The sequence below is a fragment of the Protopterus annectens genome, chromosome 7.part0 (assembly GCF_019279795.1).
Source record: "Protopterus annectens isolate FY-2018-M chromosome 7.part0, PAN1.0, whole genome shotgun sequence".
In the NCBI taxonomy this organism is placed as follows: Eukaryota; Metazoa; Chordata; order Ceratodontiformes; family Protopteridae; genus Protopterus; species Protopterus annectens.
The window spans coordinates 124,311,559-124,339,262 of NC_056739.1; the positions used below are offsets into that span (position 1 = coordinate 124,311,559).

General features: G+C 43.5%; 1 protein-coding gene across 1 annotated transcript in view; it reads left to right on the forward strand.

The window, feature by feature from the left end:
- The window catches only part of SNRPC (small nuclear ribonucleoprotein polypeptide C), a 280,157-nt gene extending 267,029 nt beyond the window's left edge, over nt 1-13,128 (forward strand). Inside the window, exon 6 of the mRNA XM_044076559.1 lies at nt 12,021-13,128. Within this exon, the coding sequence (XP_043932494.1) occupies nt 12,021-12,145 (125 nt within the window). The 3' untranslated portion in view covers nt 12,146-13,128. The remainder of the gene's footprint in view (nt 1-12,020) is intronic.
- The last annotated feature ends 14,576 nt before the right edge of the window (nt 13,129-27,704 follow it).

The window sequence follows — 27,704 nt, forward strand, 5'->3', positions numbered from 1 at the left end:
CTAGGAATTTCCAGGCACAGAATCTCTTCTATGTATCAGAGTATGCTTTCCTGGTGTTACGCCTTCTGGCCTCCAGAATGACATCCGTAACAGCTTTGGAGAGAGGCATTGCTTGCTTGACTAAGGAATTTTCCATGCAGCTAGGTTTAAGGTCTTTAGCTGGCTGTGAAGTATCTGATTGTTGTACTGTCAGCAACTGTGGGATTTGAGGCAAAATCCAGGGTGGTTCTTGTGCTAAGTTCTTTAAGATTGGGTATCAGTGCTGGCGTGGCCAGTCTGGTGCAATCAGGATTATCTTTGGCTCTTCCTGCCTGGCTTTTTTGAGTACCTTTGGAAGGAGAGCTAAAGGAGGGAAAGTGTATGCTTGTAGGTTTTTCCAGCTGAATGAGAGGGCATCCACTTTCCATGCTTGTGGATGGTAACTCCTTGTGCAGAATTTCTGTCACTGGCAGTTCACTGGGGATGCAAACGGATCTATGTCCGGGCTCCACCATTTTTGTTTTATCATTCTGAATATTTGTGGATTCAATTCCCATTCGTGGGGGATCCATGATGTTTCTGCTTAGGTCATCTGCCAGTGTGTTTTTCTCTCCTGGCAGAAATTGTGCTTGCGGATGAACTTCGTAGTCTACTGCTGTGTTCCACAAGGTCATAGTTTGTCTGCAGAGGGGGTAGGAATGCGTGTCCCCATGCTCGTTTATGTACCACATAACTGTGGTGTTGTCTGTCTTTAGCAGTAGTTGTCCTGGATGCAGCAGGTCCTTGAAAGCTATAAGGGCATTTTGTACAGCTAGCATCTCTTTTTGATTGATGTGGAGATGTCTTTGCTCTGTGGGCCACTCACCCTGAATACATTTTCCTGCCATGTGTGCTCCCCAGGCGTAATCCAATGCATCTGTTGTCAGCATTTGCCTGGCTGTGGGTTGAGTAAAAGGCTGTCCCTTGTTAAGGTGACGAGCTTGAGCCCACCATCGAAACCCCTGTTGAAGGCAAGGAATTAGAGGTATAACCATTTCCAAACTTTGACAGTGTTGAGACCATACACTCTCTCTTTAGGTACCATTGTAGTTTCCTCATATGCTGTCTGGCATATGGAATTAGTATGCAAGATGCCATGTAGCCCAAGGCCTGCAGAATTTTTCTTGCAGGGAGTTGGGTCTTTGTTGCCATCAAATGAAAGTATCGAATCAGTTGTCCTTGCTTGTCTGGCGTGAGATAAGCCACCTGGGCCATTGTGTTCAAACTGGCACCCAGGAATATTATCTGTTGAGGGCACTAGTTTTGATTTATTTTTATTTACTGTGTACCGCAGGCAACGTAACTTTTTTACGTACGCCAAATGCTTTAGAAGAATGTCCTTGCTCTCTGAATCAGGCAGTCCAGGTATGGATAAATTTGAATTCCTTTTTGCCTGCAAAATGCAGTTACTGGTGCCAGGCACTTTGTGCAGACCCTGGGCGCAGTAGATAAGCCAAAGGGCAGTGCAGAGAATTGATAGTGCATTGAACTAGCTAGAAATCTGAGGCATCTTCTGCAGATGTCCTTCAAGGATGCATCTGCAGTCCTTACAAATGGGTTGTCCTGTCGTCAGGCAGCCCTTCGGTCGGCCGGATTCCAAAGTCTGGGTCTGGCTTCGGCTGGTGTCGCACTTCACCCGACGTCATAGCTGCAGTTATTCAGGTATAAAGGCATCAGCCGACGCCATTTTCCTCCGTCTTTCTTGCCGCGTGGTGCCCGAAGCAGAAGCTGTTCGCAAGTGCCGGTCGGTCAGAACCAGAGATTACTACTACCGAATACTACTTCGAAGACTTCTAAAAGCTAAGTACCCGTTGAGACTCTTTCTTGCCTCAGCCGATGTCAGAAAAAGTGAATAACTGTTTAACTTGTGGGAAACAAATACCTCATAAAGATTTCCACTCTTACTGCTTACCTTGTTTAGGCCCAGACCACGACGTAGCAGCTTGTCTAGCCTGTGCTTCTTTTAACCGGTCGGAGTTTGCAGAACAGTTTTTCAACTCTGATTTTGCTTATATCATGCCGTCGGATCCTCTGACTTCACAAATAACCAAAAAACGCAGGGAAAAGGACCGCCACTCGCGGTCCGCGGTTTCGGCCGAAACCGCGGTTAAGCCAACCACCAGTGTCTCGGTTTCGGCTGAAACCGAGCAAGCGGTTCTTTCCCCAGCCAAAAACATGCCTTCTACCGAGGCCTCTTCTAACCTGGTGGAAGCGGCTTCGGAAATCCAACCTGCAGTTGCGATTTCTCAGGAATTATCAGACACTATTCCCTTGGATATTTCAACCCCTGCACGTGGAGCTGCTAGGCCTCCTGCAGCCATGTCTATTAAGGCCTTTGCCAGGGCTAAAGCAGCTAAAGCTTCAAAAACGGTGCCTGTTAAGCCCCTCTCTCACAGGCCCAGCACCAGTTCCCATATGCTTTCTTTGGCTGAGGATCTCATTTCTTTAATTCGTGGATCCCAGCCTCATCCAGACAGGAACTCTCATCCACCTCCAGAGAAGAGGCCTAGAGCAGAGCCCCCAGAGCCTGTATCCACAGATGATTCCTCTGATGACTCGGAACATACAGACCCTCCTGAGGCTCCTTATTCTCCTTACGAAGACTCTGATGCTGAAGAGTCCATACCTTCAGCCTCTCCACCTGAGGAATTTTCCTTTGGGGAAACCTTGCATGCTATGAGGGAACAATTTCAGTGGCAGGACCAAGATTTCTCAGACTCCAGGAAAAGGCTTAGAACCTTTCTACATTTGCCACAGCACAGGCCTTTAGCTATACCTCCAGTTCTTTCTGTTGTAGATGATGCATTTAATGATGCTTGCACTGCTCCTGATTCATTATCTCCGGCCCCTGCTAAGCCCGATAGGTTCTACAGGGTCCCGGACACTCATCACCATTTATACAAGGCCCCTTTTGCAGATCCAGAGACTATCTCCCAGGGCCCTAAAGCTGTAGCAACTACATCTACTAAAAAAACCCTCCCCTCTGAAATGGAATCCAGGTCCTTAGAGTGATGGGGTAAAAAAGTTTACACCTCTGCTACTTTGTCAGCTAGGGCTTTGAACTGCCAATTTCATATGATTCAATATCAAGAGTTTATGCTAGACCAGTTAACTAAAAAGCTGTCCTCTGAAGAATCTTTAGATAAGAAATATGTTCAGGAAATGGTACATAACATACAGCAGGTTAGTAACCATTCTTTGAAATGTGGCTATGATGCACTGGAGGCTTCCTTTAGATCAGCCATGACTGGCACAGTTATCAGGAGACATGCATGGTTGAAAGTGCAGGCATTACCAGACCATGTCAAATCAAAGCTTTTAGATGCTCCCATGGACAAAGTCAATTTATTTGGTTCCCCTGCACAGCAGGTACTAAAAAAGATGGAAGAGAAGGCCAAATCTGTACAAACAGTGAAAGATTTCTTACAGGTTCAACCTCCAAGGTTTAGCAGGAACTGGCCCTCCAAGAATTGGTCCTTTCCGGACTCCTCTAAGACACAGATAGGCAGGAATAGGCGTTCAAGAGGCAGAAACCAATCCAGGGGTGCCTACAGGGGACGCCAGTGGCAAGGTAACTACCAGCGAGGCACAGGCAGCCACCACCACTACAACAACACAATCACAGTGACTTGGCTGTGGCACATACCAGGGAACAACTGGAAGCACCCTTTGGCGGAAAGCTAACGTTATTTTCAAAGAACTGGCATTGCATCACAAGGGAAAAATGGATTTTGCAAACTATAGACCAAGGTTACAGGTTCCATTTCCATACTCTACCAGCAAAGAGAGGAATGCCAAACCTACCACCTACTCAAAGGGCAGAAGCTCTAAAGCAAATATCGCAATTATTAAGAATGAGAGCTGTGGAAAAGGTACAATCTATGGAACAAGGAAAGGGATTTTACTCCAGACTCTTCCTGGTACCAAGAAAAGAGAGCAAATGGAGGCCTATTCTCGACCTGTCCGCTTTAAACACATTCCTCATTGTTCCAAAATTCAAAATGCTGACCCTACAGCAGCTCCTTCCCATGCTGGGCAAGGAGTCTTGGCTGGTAACTCTAGATCTCAAGGAGGCATACCTGCACGTCCCCATACGACCAAATTGCAGAAGATACCTCAGATTTCTTGCAGGATCAGAGCATTATCAATTCTCAGCATTGCCCTTTGGCTTATCTACTGCGCCCAGAGTGTTCACGAAATGCCTGGCATCAGTAATTGCTCATTGCAGACTTCAGGGGATCCAAATTTACCCCTACCTGGACGACTGCCTGATACAAGCGGACAACAAAAGCAAGCTAACAGAAGACTTACAAAGAGTCATTTACCTGCTGCAAGCCCTGGGATATACAGTCAATATAAAAGTCAAGGCTGATTCCATCCCAAAGAATAACCTTTATGGGTGCAGAGCTGGGCACATCAAAACAAATGGCATTCCTAACTGCAGAAAAGAAAGAGCAACTACCTCTCTACTTCTTGGCATTAATAAAGCAGAACCATCTAACTGCAAGGAAAGTACTACAAGCCCTAGGCTTCATGGCATCCTGCATAATTCTGGTCCCTCATGCCAGGCTGCATATGAGAAAGCTACAGTAGTACCTAAAGAATTTGTGGTCTCAACACAAGCACAGCCTAGAAACCAAAATTCCAATAATCCCATGCCTGAAGCAAGAGTTCCTATGGTGGGCTCAGGCCTGTCGATCAAACACAGGATTGCCCTTCTGCAACAGTCAACCAAGCCAAACTATCACGACAGATGCCTCAGACCTCGGTTGGGGGGCACACATGCTGGACAAGTGCATACAAGGCTTATGGACTCAAGACCAGCTGCGCCTGCACATAAATCTAAAGGAAATGCTGGCAGTAAAATTGGCAATCCAGTCATTCAGACCATTTCTCCAGGAAGGTCAGTTGATAAGGACAGACAACACCACAGTTATGTGGTACATCAACAAACAGGGAGGCACACATTCATACCCTCTATGCCGGCTGGCACTGGACCTATGGGATGTGGCTCTGAGCTACAACATTCAGTTACAATCAATTTTTGTACCGGGAAAAGAAAACATTCTAGCAGACATACTAAGCAGAACTACCACGGATGCCCACGAATGGATGCTGCATCCGGACATCTTCAAAGCCATCACAAGAGAATGGGGATTACCACAAATAGACTTATTTGCATCCCCACTCAATCACCAGCTAAAAAGATTCTGCACAAGGACGTACCACCCACTTGCTTGGAAGGTGGACTCCCTATCTTTCAGTTGGAAGAACCTGACAGCATACGCATTCCCACCACTACCTTTGATGCACAAGGTGCTTTTGAAGATCAAAGAGGAACGTCCAAGGATCATTCTGATAGCTCCAGACTGGCCAAGGCAACATTGGTACCCATTGCTGAGGAGCATGTCTCGGGAACAAAAATGGGCACTACCTCTGATCCCATTGCTGTTAACACAGAACAACTACAACATCCTGCATCCAAACCTGAAAACTCTGCAGCTAACTGCCTGGAACATTACATAAGAACAGTTAACCCAAATTTATCCCAAAGGGTTAAAGACATAATCCTTGAGGCTCGTAGACCTTCAACAAGAAAGAATTATGCAGCAAAATGGAAAAGATATCTCATTTGGAGTACTGCAAAGCGAGAAAATGTGGCACTGGTAAATATAGCCAACATCCTGGAGTACTTGGCAGAACTCTTCCACACAGGCCTGTCCTATTCTTCCATCAAGATACATGCATCAGCTATTTCAGCAGAATACAGCTTGGATCCTCCTGTCTTCTCGCATCCTCTGCTCAGGCAGTTTCTGAGAGGAATTAAAAATGTAAAACCTCCCAGGAAACCACCATTGCCAGCATGGGACTTGAACTTTGTGCTAGAAAAATTGACACTTCCCCCTTTCGAACCAGCAGCAACAGCAGAATTACAATACTTATCCTGGAAGACTGCTTTCCTGCTGGCAATCACCTCAGCAAGAAGGGTCTCTGAACTACAGGCATTAATGGCAGTGCAACCCTTCCTGATCTTCCATCAAGATAGTGTCCATGAGAACCAATCCTACATTTATGCCTAAGGTGGTATCCAGAGTGTCATTAAATCAGGCTATCCACCTACCTACATTCTTCCCAAACCCACAGAACAGGGGAGAAAGACTCTTGCATACCTTGGATGTACATAGACAATTACGCTACTACCTGGACAGGACTAAGTCCAATAGAAAAACTGACCAGCTTCTGGTAGCATATGCAACAGGAAAGGAAGGAAAACCAATTTCAAAACAGACAATCTCCAAATGGATTGGAAATTGCATTAGATTTTGTTACTCCTACCATGGAAAGAAAACTCCAGAGAACATCAGGCCTCACTCCACAAGGGCTACAGCCACTACCACAGCTTTCTTATGAGGAGTGGCTACCAAGGACATTATAGAGGCTGCTACTTGGACCTCCGTGCATACATTTGCCAAGCATTACAATTTACCTTTATACTCTAGATCCCGAGCAGGTTTTGCCACTGCTGTTTTGCAAGGGATCCTGGCTACACCATAATCTCTACTCTTTTCCTCCTCCCCTTGTTTAGCTATGGTATTCTACCCATTTGTAAGGACTGCAGATGCATCCTTGAAGGACATAGTACAGTTTTGTACCTACCATAAATGTAGATGTCCGATAGGAATGCATCTGCAGTCAGGATTACCCACCCACCTTCCCCTCTGAGGTACTCCTAAGGTATTTGCCATCCTTCAGCTAGCTTGGGGGGGATCTATTATGGTGTATTTGTTTGTATATATGTACATACATGCTTATTTTATGTGTTTGCTCTCTACTGTTTGGAAACATTGGCATTTATCCAAATTTAGCCATCCAAGAGGGCACCTGGCATCTGGGGCAAGAAACACCGAGGAAAATGGCGTCGGCTGATGCCTTTTATACCCGAAAAACTGCAGCGATGACGTCGGGTGAAGTGCGACACCAGCCGAAGCCGGACCCAGACTTTGGAATCCGGCCGACCGAAGGGCTGCCTGACGACAGGACAACCCCATTTGTAAGGACTGCAGATGTATTCCTATCGGACATCTACATTTATGGTAGGTACAAAACTGTACTTTATTAACTTTTACTGACATCGGTCTGAGGCAAGAAAAAGTTTCCACAACGGGGTACTTGGCTTTGTAGAAGACATCGGTTCTGGATTCGGAATGAAAATCTCATGAGTCTGCCGACTGGCACTTACGAACTGCTTCTGCTTCGGGCACCGAGCGGCAAGAAAGTCTGAAGAAAATGGCGTTGGCTGCATCTTATATACCCCTGTCGCACTGACGTCGGGGAGGAGACTACAGCAACCGACGCCGGACCAAGACTTTTGAACTCAGGCCGACTGGGGAACCGCCTGACGGCAGGATAACCCAAGTGTAATGACCGCAGCAGTGTAACACGATTAACATCTGAGCAATTGTTTGTAGCATATGCTGCAGGAACACAGGGAAAAGCCATTTCAAAATGGATAGGGCATTGTATACGTTTCTGCTATACACACCATGGGAAAACTGCACCTAACAGCATTAGGTCTCATTCCACCAGGGCAACAGCCACTTCAACTGCCTACCTCAGAGGACTGCCTACCAAGGACATTTTGGAAGCAGCAACTTGGAGTTCTGTACATACCTTCACCAAGCATTACCATCTGCCTCTTTACTCTAAATCCAGAGCTGGCTTTGCCACTGCAGTCCTGCAGGGCCTTATAGCCACCCCTAATGCCTTATAGAACCAGCCACCCTACCTCAGCTTTGGGATTCTACCCAAATGTAATGACTGCAGCAGTGTAACACTATGAACATGGTACAGTTTTGTACCTACCATAAATGTAGATTTTCGAGTGTATACACTGCTGCAGTCCAGGTTACCCTCTCTCCTTCCCCTCTTACTTGCTGGTACTTACCCAAGCCTTCTACCCTTTGCTACCTATGGGGAGTATTTGCTGGTAACTGAAAGTTTTTGATTGCTTTTCTTATGTATGTTTTATTAGCAATTTACATTGCCTACCTTTTTGGGGGCACATGACATCTGGGCCAAGAAAAACTGAAGAAAATGGCGTCTGCTGCATCTTGTATACCCCTGGCGCACTGACGTCAGGGAAGAAGCGACAGCAACCGACGCTGGACCAAGACTTTGGAACTGGGGCCGACTGCGGGACCGCCTGACTGCAGGATAACCCAAGTGTAATGACTGCAGCAGTGTATACACTCTAATCTCTACATTTATGGTAGGTACAAAACTGTACTTTCCTTTCCCTGTCTCTCATATTCGCTGAAGTAAACATTTGATGAATGGACATTCTCTGGTTGGGTGTTTAATGTATTTTGTTCGACCAGTAAACCTAGATCTCTTCTGGAGTGGTGCTGAAGTGACAGGCTTGGGTTAAGTTGCAGTCTGTCGAAGTGCCAGAATAGGCAGCCACTGAACAAACCTTTGCACAAGTTCTGCACTGTTCACTTAAGTCAGAGACCAAGGCAGCAAGTCTTCCAGTCTATTCTGGAATCTAATGGGTGTTATCTATAGGAATCCTAACATTTTTATAGGAAACGAGCCGATCTACATATAGGGAAGAGCCTTGACAAAGAAGCGAATGTGGCAGGATGGCAAAGGTCACAACAAGCAGCAAGGTAGTGGGGAAGTGAAATTTTGTCCTCTTCCCAAGAAACTGGGAAGTACTGGCTTTACTCCATTTCTCATTTGAGCAGCAGACTGGCCATATGCAAGAATTAATCTGATCAGAGGGGCATACCGTTCAGTTGTCCCGAAATGACTTTTTTTTTTTTTACCTTGTATTTGGTTTTCTGGCAGATCTTGAAATCACCAAGTTCTAACATATTTGAGTCGGACATCATATCCTTTAGAGAAAAGTGTGCGAATACAAAACCTAGAAAATTGCTAGAACAGATTTTGTAGGATCAATATTCAAAATCTGCCTGGTTTTGGACCCTTAAACTTCTGGTTAGCTTAATGACTAATCCCTTATTTATGTCAAGTGTGTCGGAGGCGAGCTTAATTCAGGAAATCTGTTTTCTTTCCTGGATCTACATATTAAAAGGTGTCAGAATCCTACACTGTTAGATGGCCAAGGATAGTGACTTTGTTGTCAGGAACAAGTAATTCAGATAAGGGTATCTGTCCATAGAAATAGGAAGTTGAAGGCTGCTTGAGTCAGGTGTCCATTTTCCCTTGCCAGTTGCCATCTTAGACCACCTTCCTTCTCAAGAAGGGCTAGATTGGTTTCACCTGGGGTGAATTGACTACCCAGTCCAGTATTCTTGGTCTCATTTGAAGGGGTGACTGTTCCAGCGGTGAGGTGGGCACTGAGTAATTACTTTTCCCCATTTTGTTTTATTGGCTTGAAACAGATTTAGAGCCCTAATTCTGGTGTTTATGGGCTTCACTTGGGTATACAATATCCTGGACTACTGGGTCCCTGATTCTTCTGAAGAGAATGTGTGGGTCTTCTCGGAGGAGTTTGTAGTGCACGAGAGGGACAGTTGTACTCTCTAATAGCTTGGGGAATTTAAGAGTGTGATCCACTATTTGGAGCCTCTGGGGTATTTCCAGCTTATTTCTGAGATTCATCCCAAAGTGGGTGTTTTCTGAAGTTGGTCTGATTTTTCATTCTGAATATAACCTGCAGTAATGTCTTTTTATATCTGGATGATCTTTTGGCTATCAACTGCAGTAAGTAAATCCAATCTTAATTGTAGGAAAGTATTTCAGTTACCAAATCAGATGGTGTTAAACTGCAAGACATGTCTGGTGTTTCAAGTCTAAGGTAGATTCCACTAGCATAACTGCCACCATGGAATCCTTAATAACAAAATTATTAGCTCAATGCATCTGAAGCAGTAAACGTACCTTCTGCAAACATTTTTATAATCCGAGTAGACTGCTTTTTGCTTGTACCACACCTTGAGACCTAATGCTGTCCCTGGTTAGCTATTACTCTAGGTCTAATAGTATTCCTGTAGTAATCAGTACTACTGCAGCAGTGATATCCGTCATGATAGTAGACTTTACCTCTGCAGTATTATCTCTCCCCATCTGCTACCCCTAATAGGGAGGTTTTGGTCCAGTGTGCGTGAAGGAAGGAGATTGTCGAGAGATTCTCATTTGACTCTCTCAGAAAGGCAGTCAGTATTGCCTTTTTACCTCACCTTTGCCTGTACAAACCTTGGCTATACAAATTCTTAGCTTGATATGTTTAGTTCTAGAGGAGGGGGTTTAGGTGCTCTGTCATTTGAAGGGACATGATGTTTTTGCATTACAAGGAAAAAAGGTGCTCTGTTATCTAGTGATTGTAGTTTTCATGCTTCATACCCGTCTGGCATTGGCCATGGAGGAACTGCACTTGCAAGGACATCCAAAGAAAACTCTCTGGAAGCTGTGCATGCCTGATGGTTGAGTGATCTCCCCTCCTGGTCGACCCCCACTCTTGTGATGGGGAACTAATGGGCTTGACCAGGGAGCTGTTTGGCAGGCAGCAAGAACAAAGAGCATTAAAGAACGGTTTCTAGATAGAGCTCTGACAAGTTTAGATGTTCTGTTACATCACTGCATAAACTGGCAAATGTTCATTTTTGGGCAAGGAAGTGTTGCTTTTACTAACCATAACTTCTCAATGTTAGACATTGCAAAAAGAAGAAACGCTGCTCCAAAGCCACAAAACAGTATTTTAATAAACCAAATGTAAGAGCAAAAATACAAGTAATGCACTTATAAACATTCCATCACGTGTCCTGGTTATAAGAGAGATTGTTATCCTGGAAAAGGTCGGTGCACTAGATAGAGGGGGGTGACTGGGAGATCTTCGTGGAGAAAAGGGAACTGTATTGGCAAGTTTTCTTAAATGCCACTGCCCCCCCCTCCCCCAGGGCTTAATGAGTGCGTAACGATCAAACCCATTTTAAAGTTGAAAGCAGGTACTGTTTGATTTTTATTATGAAGTAATATGCACTTTTTTAGTATCTAAACTATTCAATGCAATTTTATTGGCATTTATATCTATGGATGCATATGTTTTTAGGTTTTAGTATTCAACATGCACTAGGATTTTATTTATTAAGGCAACAGTGTTTTGTACTTTGGCGCCACCTTTCTTAGAAAGTGAGATGTTGCACAAGATGCTGTATAACATGCCTTGCTCTTGGGAGCCACCCCCTTAAGGAAGTGAGGTTTAGCTTTTTTATGATATTTAAAGGATGTGAGGTAGTGTATGCGTTTGTCTAATGTTTCTGTAGTATTGGAAACGAATGCTTGCATTTGTTTTATTAAAATACCGTTTTGTGGCTTTGGAGCAGCGTTTCTTCTTTGCAGTTATTTTCCGCTGTTGGGCTTGGTTACTCAATAGTAAAGACGTTATGAAAGATGTAAGCAGATGCATGTCTTGATGGCTCAAGTAACAGCTGCCACCTAAGAGCTGAGCAGCTACACTCAGCTGAGAACTTTTCCCATCTATCTTTTAGGACATTTTGAGCACTTAACTGTGCTTTTAACTTGTTTTTATACTTGTACTACAGTGTGCATGGACAATGAAGATATTTTAATATAAACAAATGAAAACTATTTGGTTAAAAGAAGCCGTGTCGCTGCTTCGGGAGACCAATTAAGGCTGGACTTCATGCTGTCATTTTAAATGTAGAAGAAATGAGTAAAATCTTGTAAGAACTCTTATTGCTTCCTGACTTGAGATTAGAGTGAAATGAATTATGTTTGGACACTTGGACTGATTGCAAACAATATTAGTATGTGGCAGATATTCCCTTTCAATGTGCAGTTTTGCTTTAACGACAGCAGTCTTGAGTTATCCATATAGAACTGCTTACTGTTTGTTTCACAGTTTAATCTGTAACTCTGCATACACCTGTAGATATCAGTATGAGACATTTCATTTTAGAATGCGTTTACTTCCACATAATGAAGTGGAAAACTAATTACTGTGTTTTTCCCTTTAGGTCCTGGAATGAGACCACCTATGGGTGGTCATATGCCAATGATGCCAGGCCCTCCCATGATGAGACCTCCTTCCAGGCCAATGATGATGCCACTCCGACCAGGAATGTCTCGGCCAGAAAGATAGTTTTCCAAGGATTATGCATTAATGCAGTGTTGCTGGCTTGTAATGCCCTTTTCAGTGAACTGCGTTTGTTTGGGTTTTGCCAAAACATAGGCCAATGTTTCATCCTCAAGTTCAGATTGAAGATTGTTTGCTTTAACGAGTTTCTGCAGAACTGCACCACTACTCTTGACATCCATTGTAATTGTCATTTGTGTAAGACTTTAAGTGGGGTTTGGTTCCCAGTATTTGGCAGTCCGTTGCAAAATTCGCAGTTCTTCCCCATTTTATTTCTTTGCTTCTGGCTGGGTTGGGTGGAGCCATGTTTATCTTGTTTGACACATCTGCCATAATGGATGGTACAAGGGACAGCATCTGTCAATGCTTTCCGTGCACTAAAATGGAATGGAGTGTTCACAGGTAGTGCTTCCTGGTTGCCAGCACCATAGCAGTCAGCGGAGAAGCTGGTATCCAAGTTACTAATGCAGTTAAGTTTTCCATTGTGTATGTTAAGGTAATAACATACAATATTTGTGTAAACATGGGTGTTTACAGTATTTTCAGATTTTCTCAACACACTTGGAGGTAAATTCAGAGGAGCATAACTGTTGACTTATTCAAACTGTTTTGAGATGCACTGAAGTAGGATACACATGTTTTCTTTCTGTACTGTTTCCACATTCTCTTTACATGAAAAATATTCCCCATATGCTTTTAATTTTTGGCCCGTGAGGTTTGTCTACCGCATAAAAACTGAAAATTATCCATGTTATAGTACTTTCTGCAAAACTAGTTTAAACAGTGTAATTTGTAGTGAAATGTAATGTTTAAAACCGTTTGAAATTCTGACTTTAAAAAGTTGGATGCACCCATGTCCCCCAAGTTGATTTGCATCTTTTGTGGCATTACTTGGATTTTATCTCTATGCTGGCAAACTATTTAACCTTATGTACTGTATTTTGACAGTTAGATAAACTGTTAAGGTTTTTAATAAATAGTTACAAACATTTTCATTGCAGTGGTGTATTCTGTCAGAAAGGTACGCACTACCCCCCCAGCAGTATAAATTCTTTATCCTTTGGTAATCTTTGCAGATGAATTTCAAAGCAGTTTTAATTGGATATTGGTAGGTTGTGAAAGAAACTTTTCAAGATGGAAAGAATGGCCTGAAATATGGTCACTAAACTTCAGTACAGAATGCCAAGTCACATGGGTGGAGAAACTTAAAGCAGTAACTTGGTGAGAATGTCGTGAATAACGCTGGAGGAGAAATGATACTAAGGGGTGGGGGTGGGGGGGGTCCAGCAATCATACTGTTATACCCCTACTTATTATTCACGTTAGCTTTATTTTTCCCCACTTATCTATGAGAGTCTCACACTGTTCCAATTCTAAACCTGCTCAAGAGACTGGGGGCAGAATCTGGGCAGTGAAGAAAGGGCTAGTTCCCACTCCCAGATCCAAATTTATCACATTTACAGAAATGCTCCAAATTTGGGATTGACCCTTTGAACCCATCTCCTTTATGTAACAAGTGAAATGCAAGGCTTAGATCTTCATCTCCCAAACCGTCTGCGTAGACAGTATAGGGTAACAGATGCACTGCCCAAAAAATGAGTGCATATGGGGAATATTCATGCATGGAAAAAAACCATCACTCTGACCCCTCTCTAAAAGGACTGTTTTTTGCTGTGCAAGTGAAATGGAAGTTTTTGGGAAGTCTGTCTACAGGGACTTTCCATTAGGCTTTTACTGACCAGGGTATTGCTTCCCATCTAGGGAGTTTTGGGCTTTGGCAAGCTTTAGGAAGCAGGCTTTCATGTCTACCACTTTGTCTCATTAGGAATGTTACTGTCTTAACCATATGTGGCATTTCTGGGTTGGGGGCTGAATTATAAAATACAGCAGAAGAGTTATCAGATGGCCTGTTGAAGAAAAGGACTGGGCAACTACTGTCAGTTGTCTAGATAGTCCTCCACTCCATGTGGCTTAGCATCATGGATAGAGCTGCAAGTGCAGCAGGATTCTGCCTCATTGAATGCAATGTTCTTTGCTACAGCTCACTGAGGACATTGTGGCAGTGCTTGCATCTTAATGTCTGAAATAACCTTCTAGCGGCGGGGGCACAGGCCTAGTTAGGTTTCTAACAAGGTCACGGAGCCAGACTCACCAGGGGGCTGTGATTAAGTCTCACTGTGGATGACAACAGTTCTGACTCCTTTCCCTGCTGTTCCATTCTGGAGGCATGTCTGTGTGGAAAATTAAGAGGTGTTTAGGGAGATGTCAAGAGGTTACTCTATCCTCTCTCACCCTGTCTCAAACTCGGCCTTTGTGCCCCCCCCCCCCCTTTGGAAAATGTTGGCAGAGGAAGAAGTTTTAATGTTTGAGCTGTCTGAGGCCCATCAGGCCAGAAAGGCTTACAGTAATTGTTTTTATGCCAAGTTTAACGCTTCAGACCCTTTCTGGGTATCAGATGCACAAGTACACCCATTTCTAAGGAAATCTTTTGAATAGTCATGGTCCAGTCCTTCCTTCAGTGTGTTGAAAGAGCTATGTGCTCCATATGAACCTCCACCGTTTCACTCTAAATTAAAAAAAAATAAAATTAGCCAAGGGGGTTTGACTGCGTTCTGGTTGTTTTTAATTCAGGACTCTTCCATTTGACCTTATCAGATCGAGTGTTCAGGGAGCAAAGGTCTTCCCTTAACTGGATAACCAGCATAACTTTTCCTAACCATCATCTAAGGGGCAGGCTGGTTTGCAGAAGTGTTTTCTCAGACTTTCACCCTAGGGGTAAACTTCTCATCATGCCCAAGGGATTACTTCTACAGTACACCCCATTACTTGGTGAAATAACCATGGGCGGATATCCACACTTCACAATAGGGTTGTGTTCAAAAGTATTTGGATGACCATATACCTTTCCCAGCATACAAGTCTGTTGCGGCCTTTTTCATTTCCTTTTTTGCCCCAAGAAGCAGTTAGTTGGGAACCGCTTTAATTGTCTCTGCTTTTGGAAATTTGTGTATTGATTTTTGGATGCTGACTTGCTAGTTGGTAATTGATACATGACGTCCTTAGATTTTACAAACATGCTTGCTGAGGACCAGTCCCATCAAAAGAACTTCACATCAGTGCATGTTTGGCGATTTAACATATCCTCTGAAGTGTCCCTTTTACACTTCACTTTTGGGCTCTCTGTCTTAAGACTGCGTTTGAGCAAAGTAAGCTCATTGTAATATGTGGGGTGCACCTGCTTCTCTGCCATATGCGATTTAATTTCTTTCATCCCAATTCTAGCTTCACTTCTACACTGCAAAAGGCAAATTAACATTCAGTCACAGGCCGTACCACACTGTCTACCCTTTTAAACTACTAAGCAGTTCTTTCTATACATCCCAAGAAGTAAATTCCAAATAAAATCCTCATCCTACTCTTTCAGAACCCAGGACAACAGCACGCCAACTTTAGTCAGTCCATAGTTTGGTCTTGGTTCAGGTGAAAAGTCCTTCAGTAAAGCTGTCCCTGCCAGCTGAATCCTCTACTAGTGCAACTCTGGCAGTTGGAAAACTTAATAGTGCACCTAAAAGATACACAAGTGTACCTGCTTTATAGACCATGACTGCTGTCTACCTTCTAGGTCTAGTCCTTGTTCCTGTATTCACAATAAGCCACAACTTCTGAAGATTTTTGCATGATGGAGGATTGTCCCTTTGTTTATGAATATGCAAATTTAACTTGTAATTCATTTTCTGATGGTAGTACGTTAATTGACTGGAACAAAAGGTGTTGATAACTAATGTATGCTCCACTAATCATAACCACTTTCTCTGCTTTCTAATTTTCCTAACTGTCCTAACCCCAGGCCCACACATCAACTACCCACCACTGCCAACCCATTTTCCAGTGCTTCCAACACAGTTTTCCCATCAGGTAATGAATCTAACCTCATTCTTTTCAATAGCATCAGAAGCATCTGCAATACGATTCATGATATCCATGCAGGTCTAGAATTTTATTCCCTAGACATTCTAATCGCCACTGAAACCTGGCTAAAACAAGAAATAACTGACACTGAAATTTTCCCCAGGTTTTAACTTGGAGTAAACAGAAATTGTAAAAGAGCAGGTGATATTGCGATTTATAAAAACTTGGCAATAACGTCAGCCATACCTCTCTCTGGAGTCCAGAAACATCTGGACAAAGACCCGTGAAAAATAGGTACAACTGGCCAAAAATCTGTGCTGATAAAATTTGCATACAAATTATGTAACCACATCCACTCCAATGGAATTGTGGGATACCAACTTTTAAATGCAAACTGAAGAGCAGACAAAATATGATCATGATACCCAGAACAAACAGAATGGTTTTATTTATAAAATTTGAACTTGTGCATATTGCAAAACTAAAATACAGTTAACTGCGTCGGCCTTCTGCAACCAGAAAATTAAATAAATGAGCTGGATTTAAACAGAGGAAATCAGCAGATAGGTAGATTTACAGGCGGAGTGCTTTTTGCCACTTGTGATCAGTTCTTTCCAAGCAGTGTAGCAATTAATTGAAATCAAATAACTGTAATATCTTCGAATTATACGGCTGTAGCTAACACTAGAAATTTATTCAATATAATTTCTACAAAGATTATCATTATGAAAATATTTTCTATGGAAAATATTTAAGCAATGTATTGTATAACTAGCCATATAAAACGTTACCTTTGAAACAGGCACCAGAACTAACATGGTCTTATCTGCTTTTTAAAAATACTATTCTCACTTTGTCTAATTTTCTGAGATGAATTTCTACAAGATTCGGGGGATAATTTTAGTGTTTTTCATTTAGTGGGAAAGGTTAAAGGGAGATCTCAGTTTAGTTTCCATGTTGTCTCTAAATGAATGAGGTAAATTTAAATATAAACTTTGCAAAGGTGCACAGCAACTCTCAAAAGTTTAAAAATCAGATATTTCCATAGTGTCCTGTAGTAAATGGTAACCATTTTTTAATGTGTAGCAATGATCACTGGGAAGGGAGAAGATGATGAACCTTAGAATTTTGTTTTTGTTGACTTGTAGTATGTGGGTTTTGTGGTAAATGTAGGGCATTTAATGGTAAGCAACATTCTAATCTTAGTAAAATAACATAGTTTGCTAGGACCTCCAAATGTCATTCTCCATGGCCTATTGATTAGTGGCGTGGCTAGAGTTTGTGCTGCCTGGGGCTGTCTGTTTGCCGCCCCCCCCCTTCCAAAATCATGGTCGAATGGGACCCCTCCCCCAAATACACATCCTTCCCCCCTGCAGCCATTCCTATGTCCCATTACTTGGCTGTTTCTCTCCATTTACGCTAAACACTGATGTGCATACTGCTTTATGCTTAATTTCTACAATGATTTGGATTTCATTTAAAACTTTTATTTTACATTTTATAGCACAAACACGAATAGGCATCTGCTAAACAAAGCAATACAGTCTCACAATGAAAATAGACTTGGCATTAAAACTTCTCTGACCGTGAAACTCTCATTTCATTGAAACAGCATTGAAACCCACATTCAAAGAAAATACATCTGGCCAGTGATGGATAAAGATTTCCTTTGGGCCATTTTCAAATCATAGGCCCCTTCCACACATTTAGGACCATGTAAACATACATGTGTTCTTTCATGCGTCTTCCTGATTGTGTTAAATTATATTCCTTGTATAATACAGCACACTTGGAGCACATTTTAAATTTATTGTTAACATTTTTCCAGTAAGCAATGAAACAATGTATGAACCAATAATGACAAAACTGCCCAGTTCAGAACATTTGCATCATAAGTCTACTCAAACTTCTGTCATCGCAGTTCACCAGTATCAGTAAATATGTACAATAGCTGCAGAAGCAAGTCGTATCTACATTCCACATTCAAGATCTGTAACTAATGAAGAGGTTGCTGCTAACAAACAACTTTATATTTCATTGTTTCATCTACAAATAAAGTGCCTGTTACCCTTTAAGAATAAACTGCCTATGTTGCATTAAAAAATAAGCCAGTAATAGTACATTAGGGAATAGGTTAATACATTAGGGAATAGGTTAATGGTTATTGGGTATCTCGGCCAAAGAGGACATTCACTGGAGTGCTTCATCCACCTCTTTTAAATGTACAGCTTCAGAAACCCATCTACATACTCTGAGCAGAACCCACAGCCTTCTGCATCAAAAGCAAGTATACTACCTGTTGTGCCAACAACACAAACAGACTTTGCATAAGCAGCACTAAACGTCTCTCCCCCTGAAAAATATTGCAGCACAAGAAATTTGGAAAAAGCCAAAATTTATGGGGGATTACAAAGGCCCAAAACCAGGGACACATTTTAAACATTGCTTGTGTAATCTTAGAAAGTTGCTGGAATAAAATGTTTTGTATTACCATGTGTTTCCTGAAAAGATAGGAAGACACTGATTTGCCAGAAAAACACAAACAAACCAAAAGTATGAGTCAAACATTCCAGGCATTCTGTGAAACTTTGGACAGTTGAGAACTATGGACTTAACTCCTTGAATCACAAGTGGTGGTATGGGTAGATAATTTAGGCTCTTGCTTCTTGTACCCAAGGTACAGGGTTTGAGTCTGAGTAACCCTAACCACCAGTTCTACCTAACTTGGGGCATTTTATACACACATACACACACACACACATACGTCTCAAGCCCTTAATAATGCAAAGGAAATTCAGTTGTCTAAAAAAGTCAATGCAGCAAGTTTCTCTCGTACATAAGAAAATCAATGCAGCGAGTACAGCTCACTTGTCTCGTTTCTCTTGTACATAAGAAAATCAATGCAGTGAGCCCAGTAACAGAACACACTTCAATGCAGCGAGAAATGCTGTATTAAGCAGCAGCACATAAGAAAAAGACTGGCCCCAAGAGTTAAAATGTCCAAAGTGCTGCCCAGGGTGGACTGCCATTCTCCCCCCCCCCCCCACCACCACCACCACCACCAATAGCTCTAGTAGTAGTAGTCTCTTCTTTTGCCTTACCTGGACAAGCTGGGGGAAGAAAGATGTGTTGTGCGCTCTGCCTGAATAAAACCCACGGACTGGTAAAGTTACATTTAAGTAGTAATGAATGGCTCTGCAGATGAATTCTGACAAGCTGTCTACCTCGTAAAGCTAACATCATTGCGCATGCCCTGCACATGAAGTCAGGAACAAAGTAGTAAAAAAAAAAAAAAAAAGGAAATTAAAGGGGCCACTTGGGAATTCGTGGTACCTCAGTATTTTGCCCTCAAAACCTGTAGCTACTAAGGAATTCGGTATGGTTGACAGGTATGACTTCAGTCCGTCTAAATATCCCAAAATTTAATAATGCTGAACTTCTGATTGCATACCTCAAAATCAACTAAAAGAAATCTGTCAGTAGTATACTTCCCACCAGGCAACAGCACTACTGCAGCTGAAAATATCCTACACTGTGGAAATCTGACAACATCCCCCAGGAAACCTTCATTGTTGGTGACCTTAATATAGACTGGCAGTCCATAAACAGCAGCAACCCCAAGGTCTCTCCACCTATTTGGCTTCACACAACTAATAAGCTGTACTACCAGAATCACCAAAAGCACTAACAGGCAGTCCACACTGGACTGGATATTGACAGACCCACAGAGGATTACCGGCTCAAACAGCTGCCCTACGCAGACAGTTTCAAAACTCAAGCTTTACTCCATCGCATATCGCCTACTCAGAGGTGATCTCTGCCTAACATACAAAGCTGTGTCAAACCCAGAGCTGTTGGACATGCTCCACTTAAAGAAATCCCTCCGAGCTACACACTCTAAGGGCCCTAAACCTTGTCACCACAATAAACATAACATGCTGGAGAGGTAGATTCCTGTCCCAGAGACTTCCCATACTCTGGAACAAACTACCTATCTATAGCAAACAAAGCTCCTCATTAGCACTCCCAAGAAAAATCTTGATTGGATGGGAGATAGGAAATTTGCCTCTGGGATCACTTCTGTGGCTCTGCTTGACAGGGGCACAGGAAAATAATTTTCTTGGGTGGCGAAAGCCAGGGTACCTTTTTGGCTAGGCTTATATAGGCCCTGGGGCCAATAGCCTAGTAGCTACCTATGAAACCCCATAATGTAAAATCTTCTGGTTGCTTACCATATACTAGCAGTGACCACCTCACAACCTTTGTAGTCAGACAGCAACATGGTTTACCAAAATCTATAAAGTAGTATGCAATTTAACCAAGTTTGACACACTTGTTACAGCTCTCTTTACAATTGTAATGTATAAAGAGTAATGCCCCTGGAGAAAGCAGTTATTTACTTCAGTTGCATCTTCCTAAAAATGCTAAATGATTTAGCACCAGTTAAGACAAGGGCAAAATCTAATACAATGCCGTAGCTGACATGAGACCAAACGGTTCATACTGCAAAGAAATAAAACATGGAAAGAATGGTATAAGAATAAAACGCAACTTGCCTACCAGAAACCATTCCAAGATCCTTGTTAAATCTGAGAAGAAATCCAAATACATTAAAAAAAAGTAGCAAAACAATACCAAACTTTTTTGGTCCACTCTAAAACTATTGCACCCTGGCCATACCACTACACCTTGTCTTACTTCATTGTATCCATTGCCACTTGGCTTGAAACTCATTTTATCCGTTCAGTTCTGTCACTAGTCAACGACCACCTTATTTCAACCCTTCAACATCCATTTGTTCTTGAAAACAGCACAGATTTTTTTAGTTTTCAGCCCATCCCAATATCAACAATAAAAAAAAAAAAATTACTAGCCAGGGTTAAAAGCAACAACCTCAGCTGCTGCTAACTTTCCCAGAGTTCCTCAAAACAAGTGTAGAAGCAGTAGTCTTGTCTGCACTGTAATCAACAGGTCAGTATTTGAAAACTGTCCCATCCATCTGGAAAAAAAATCCATTAATCTGTGTTGTCGTCTTCAAACCTGTGGATAGACCCCTCTAGACAAAAGGTATTCTAGCAGATGCCATGGTGGTTGTGGAGGTCACCAAGAAAGAGCTTTCCCAGGAAAGCTCTGCTGCCCATCCCCCTAACAGGGAGATCTGAAGTAGTTAACTTCATTTGATCAGCAACCTGTGGGTTTCGGATCCAATACGGATCTGAGCCGGCAGCATACCAAGCAAAAGAGCAGAGTTCCAAGATCCTCCCCATACTCGTACTACACGATCCATGCCTCTGCCATTTCAGCTCTTTACAATACGGAACCTACTCGTACTACACGATCCATGCCTCTGCCATTTCAGCTCATTACAATACGGAACCTATTTTTTTCCCATCCACTAAGGCAGTACCTCAGAGGGACATGAAACATAAGACCCCCAAGGAGAGCACCATTGCCCACTTGGGACCTCAATTTTGTTTTAGAAAAACTCACACTGCCTCCTTTTGAGCCAGCCAACACAGCTGATATAAAATTCTTATGGAAAACTGCTCTGCTCCTAGCAATAACTTCAGCAAGAAGTCTGAGTTACAGGCATTAATGGCAGTGGAACCTTTCATCATTTTTCATTAGGACAGGGTTTTTCAAAAACTTTGGTCTGTGCGCCCCTTTTGATAATTTTTTGTAATTAGTTTATCCCTTTCTCTGTAATCGTTACGATAATTATTGGGGTTTTTTTGCACTTTGAAAGTTAACTTTCTGTTAGTGTAGGCCCCCCTTCCCGCCCGGTGTGTGTTCCCTTATATGTCGGAAAGTCAAAGTGACTTTCTCCAAGTTCACAGTGTGGCCACAAGCTGTCACCAGCCGATGGTGTCACTCTGTGTAGTTTACTTGGGCGTGGCCCATTTGTCATCCAGCTGCAAAATCTGTGTGGCCTTCAACCCCCAAGCCCTGCAGGATCGCAGGAACAAGTTAATTCTGGCAGGTCTTCTACCTGCAGAATCAACTTCTGCCTCTTCTGCTGCTTCCTCACCAGCCACAGCTGTGGCTGCCCAGCCTTCAGGCCCTCATCCCTTGTCCGGGACTCACCCTCCCACCTTACCACAGGGGGAGAGAGAGAGGCCAAGAAAGAGAGAATAAAAGAAAAACACAGGGAGAATGACAGACATTCAGAAAAAGATAGAGAGAAGGACCGCAAGCGGCAGGCAGAGTTGGATCCAATGGCCCCTCCCGCTAAGGTGATTTTGTCTCCTGTGAAAGTTACCAGGCCATCCTCTCCTCTGCTCCGTTCACCACGTTTTTCTCCGGATCTGGAGGAGGAGGCTAGACTACCCTCTAAGTCGTCTTCGTGTTGGCTCTCCCGGCCGGTGTCAGTGGCATCCTCTAGATCGTCGGAGCATCCCTGAAGCAGACATGGATCGAGTGATGCAAAGGTTTTTACAAACTCAACTGCAGATGGGGGTGATGCAGGCTACCCCCCTCCAGGTGTGGGGAGTTCGGCTCCGATGTCCTTCATGGATGCATCTGCAGTCATAACAAATGGGTTGTCCTGTCGTCAGGCAGCCCTTCGGTTGGCCGGATTCCAAAGTCTGGGTCCGGCTTCGGCTGATGTCGCACTTCACCCGACGTCATCTCTGCTGGTCTTCGGGTATAAAGGCATCAGCCGACGCCATTTTCCTCAGTCTTTCTTGCCGCGTGGCGCCCGAAGCAGAAGCTGTTCGCAAGTGCCGGTCGGTCAGATCCAGAGATTACTACTACCGAATACTACTTCGAAGACTTCTAAAAAGCTAAGTACCCCGTTGGGGACTCTTTCTTGCCTCAGCCGATGTCAGAAAAAGTCAATAACTGTAACTTGTGGGAAACAAATACCTCATAAAGATTTCCACTCTTACTGTCTGCCTTGCTTAGGCCCAGACCACGACGTAGCAGCCTGTTCGGCCTGTGCTTCCTTCAACCGACGAAAGCTTAGGCGTGGGTCGGAGTTTGCTGAACAGTTTTTCGGCTCAGATTTTGCGTACATTATGCCGTCGGATCCTCCGACTACCCAAATTGTTAAAAAGCGCAAAGAAAAAGACCGACACTCGCGGTCCGCGGTTTCGGCCGAAACCACGGTTAAGCAAGCCGCGAGTGTCTCTGTTTCGGCCGAAACCAAGAAAACCGGTCAATCTTCAGCCGAATCCATGACTACTACTGAGGCTCCTTCTACCTTAGTTGAATCGGCCTCAGAAATTTTGCCTACAACTGTGGTTCCTAGTGATTTATCAGACACCATCCCTTTGGATGTCTCTACCCCAGCACGTGGTGCTGCTAGGCCTCCTGCAGCCATGTCTATTAAGGCCTTTGCCAGGGCTAAAGCAGCCAAATCTGTTAAATCAGTGCCTGTTAAGCCCCCCTCACACAGGCCCACTTCAAGTTCACAAATGCTTACTCTGGCAGAAGATTTAATATCCTTAATTAGGGGATCCCAATCTCACCCAGACAGGGCCTCTCAGCCCCCAGAAAAGAGACCTAGAGCAGAGCCCCCAGAGCCAGTGTCCTCTGATGATTCTGCGGATGACTCAGACATTACAGACCAGCCAGAGGCTCCTTTTTCTACTTATGAAGATTCCGATGCTGAAGAATCCATTCCAGCTGCCTCTCCACCAGAGGAATTTTCCTTTGGGGAAACCTTACATGCCATGAGAGAACAATTCCAATGGCAGGGACAAGATTTCTCAGATTCAAGAAAAAGGCTTAGGACTTTTCTGCACTTACCACAACATAGGCCCTTAGCTATACCTCCTGTACTGCCTGTTGTGGATAATGCATTTAATGATGTTTGCACTGCTCCTGATTCTTTACCTCCAGCCCCTGCCAAACCAGATAGATTTTACAGGGTGCCAGACACTCATCACCACCTATACAAGGCCCCACTTGCAGATCCCGAAACTATATCCCAGGGGCCTAAGGCAGTAGCCTCGACCACAGCAAAAAACCCTATTCCCTCTGAAAGGGAATCCAGGTCCTTAGAGAGATGGGGGAAAAAAGTTTACACCTCTGCTACTCTCTCAGCTAGAGCTTTAAACTGTCAGTTTCATATGATCCAATACCAAGAGTTTATGCTTGATCAGTTAACTAAAAACTGTCCTCTGATGAATCCTTAGATAAGAAATATGTATTAGAAATGGTGAATAACATCCAACAGGTTAGTAACCATTCCTTAAAATGTGGCTATGATGCACTGGAGGCTTCATTTAGATCAGCCATGACTGGCACAGTGATAAGAAGGCATGCATGGTTGAAAGAACAGGTCTTACCGGATCATGTTAAAGCAAAGCTGTTAGATGCTCCTATGGATAAGGCCAGTCTATTTGGTACACCTGCCCAGCAAGTAATGAAGAAAATGGAAGAAAAGGCAAAATCTGTACAAACGGTTAATGATTTCTTACAGGTTCAGCCCCCAAGGTTTAGCAGGAACTGGCCTGCCAAAAATTGGTCCTTTCCAGACTCCACAAAATCCCAAAGGGGCAGGAATAGACGCTCTAGAGGCAGAAATCAATCCAGAGGAGGTGCCTACAGAGGACGACAGTGGCAAGGCAATAACCGAGGCACAGATACAACCACTGCCACTGCAACAGGACAATCACAGTGACTTGGCTCTGACACCGCCTACCAGGGAGCAAATAGCAGCACCTTTAGGCGGAAAGTTAGCCTTATATTCGAAAAATTGGCACTATATCACAAAAGACAAGTGGATTTTGCAAACCATAGACCAAGGCTACCGGTTCCACTTCCACACCTTACCAGTAAAAAGAGGAATGCCAAACCTACCTCCAAATCAAAACATAGAAGCTCTACAGCAGATAGCGAAATTAACAAGGATGAGAGCTGTGGAAAGAGTGCCAATAACAGAACAGGGCAAAGGATTCTACTCCAGACTCTTCCTAGTACCAAGAAAAGAGAAAAGTTGGAGACCTATTCTCGACCTGTCCGTCTTAAACACATACATCATTGTCCCAAAATTCAAAATGCTGACCCTACAGTAACTTCTTCCCATGCTGGGCAAGGAGTGTTGGCTGGTAACTCTAGATCTCAAGGAGGCATACCTGCACGTCCCCATTTGACCAAATTGCAGAAGATACCTCAGATTTCTTGCAGGATCAGAGCATTATCAATTCTCACCATTGCCCTTTGGCTTATCTACTGCGCCCAGAGTATTCACAAAATGCCTGGCATCAGTAATCGCTCACTGCAGACTACAGGGAATCCAAATTTATCCATACCTGGACGACTGCCTGTTACAAGCGGACAACAAAAGCAAGCTGACAACAGATATACAAAGGGTCATTTACTTGCTACAAGCCCTGGGATACACAGTCAATTTACAAAAGTCAAGGCTGATACCATCCCAAACAAGAACATTCTTGGGCGCGGAATTGTACACAGTAAAACAAATGGCATTCCTAACTGCAGAAAAACAAAAAGAACTACCTCTTTACTTCTTGGCATTAACAAAGCAGAACAAACTAACAGCAAGAAGAGTTCTGCAGGCCTTGGGCTTCATGGCATCATGCATAATCTTGGTCCCACATGCCAGACTGCATATGAGAAAGCTACAGTGGTACCTAAAGAATTTATGGTCTCAGCACAGGCACAGCTTAGAAACAGAAATCCCACTAATCCCATGCCTAAAACAGGAGTTCCTATGGTGGGCTCAAGCATGCCAGTCAAACCCAGGCTTACCCTTCCACAACGTTCGAGCAAGCCAAACCATCACAACGGACGCCTCAGACCTAGGATGGGGGGCGCACATGCTGGACAAATGCATACAAGGATTGTGGACTCAAGACCAGCTGCACCTACACATAAACCAAAAAGAAATGCTGGCAGTAAAACTGGCAATCCAAAAATTCAGACCATTCCTCAAAGAAGGCCATTTGATAAGGACAGACAACACCACAGTCATGTGGTACATCAACAAACAGGGAGGCACTCATTCATACCCCCTATGCAGAATGACTTTGGACCTCTGGAATCTGGCTCTCAGCTACAACATCCAGTTACAGGCAATATTTGTGCCGGGAAAAGAGAACACCCTAGCAGACATGTTAAGCAGAACCACCTCGGATGCCCACGAATGGATGCTACACCCGGACATCTTCAAGGCCATCACAAAGAAATGGGGAATGCCACAAATAGATCTATTCGCATCCCGACTCAATCACCAGCTCAAAAAATTCTGCACAAGGACATTCCACCCACTTGCATGGAAGGTGGACTCTCTATCCTTCAGCTGGAAAGGCCTGACAGCATATGCATTTCCACCTCTTCCCTTGATGCACAAGGTACTACTGAAAATCAAAGAGTAACGTCCAAGGATAATCCTAATAGCTCCGAATTGGCCAAGACAACACTGGTACCCATTGCTGAGGAGCATGTCTCGGGAGAGAATGTGGTCAATACCCCTGATGCCTTTGATGTTAACTCAGAACAACTACAACATCATGCATCCAAACCTAAAAACCTTACAACTGACTGCCTGGAACATCACATAGCAGCAACTAACCCAGACCTTTCCCAAAGGGTTAAAGACATTATCCTTGAAGCCCGCAGACCTTCAACAAGAAGGAACTATGCAGGAAAATGGAAAAGGTTTGTCATTTGGAGTACTGAAAGAGGAAAAGATGTGTCGAACATAGATATTGCTAACATTCTGGAGTACTTGGCAGAGCTTCTACATACAGGCCTGTCCTATTCCTCCATCAAGATACATGCATCAGCTATTTCAGCAGAATACAGCTTCGATCCACCTGTCTTTTCACATCCTCTACTCAGGCAGTTCCTCAGAGGGATCAAGAATGTAAAACCTCCTAGGAAACCACCATTACCAGCATGGGACTTGAACTTTGTGCTAGAAAAGTTGACACTCCCTCCGTTTGAACCAGCAGCAACAGCAGATCTGCAACACCTGTCATGGAAAACTGCTTTCCTACTGGCAATTACCTCAGCAATGAGGGTTTGAACTACAGGCCTTAATGGCAGTGCAACCCTTCCTAATCTTCCATCAAGATAGGGTGTCCATGAGAACTAATCCTACATTTATGCCTAAGGTGGTATCCAGAGTGTCTTTAAACCAGGCAATCCACCTACCTACCTTCTTTCCCAATCCACAGAACAGGGGGGAAAGACTGCTGCATACCTTGGATGTACATAGGCAGTTACGCTACTACCTGGACAGAACCAAAAGTAACAGAAAAACTGACCAGCTTTTAGTAGCCTATGCAACAGGAAGGGAAGGAAAAGCAATTTCCAAACAGACAATCTCCAAATGGATAGGAAATTGCATAAGATTCTGTTACTCCTACCATGGAAAACCAATTCCACAGAACATAAGACCTCATTCTACAAGGGCTACAGCCACTACCACAGCTTTCTTACGAGGAGTGGCAACCAAGGACATTATTGAGGCGGCTACTTGGACCTCCGTGCATACATTTGCCAAACATTATAATTTACCTCTATACTCTAGATCCCGAGCAGGGTTTGCCACTGCTGTACTGCAAGGGATCCTAACTGCACCATAATTTTTCTCCTCCACCCCTAGTTTGGCTATGGTATTCTACCCATTTGTTATGACTGCAGATGCATCCATGAAGGACATAGTACAGTTTTGTACCTACCA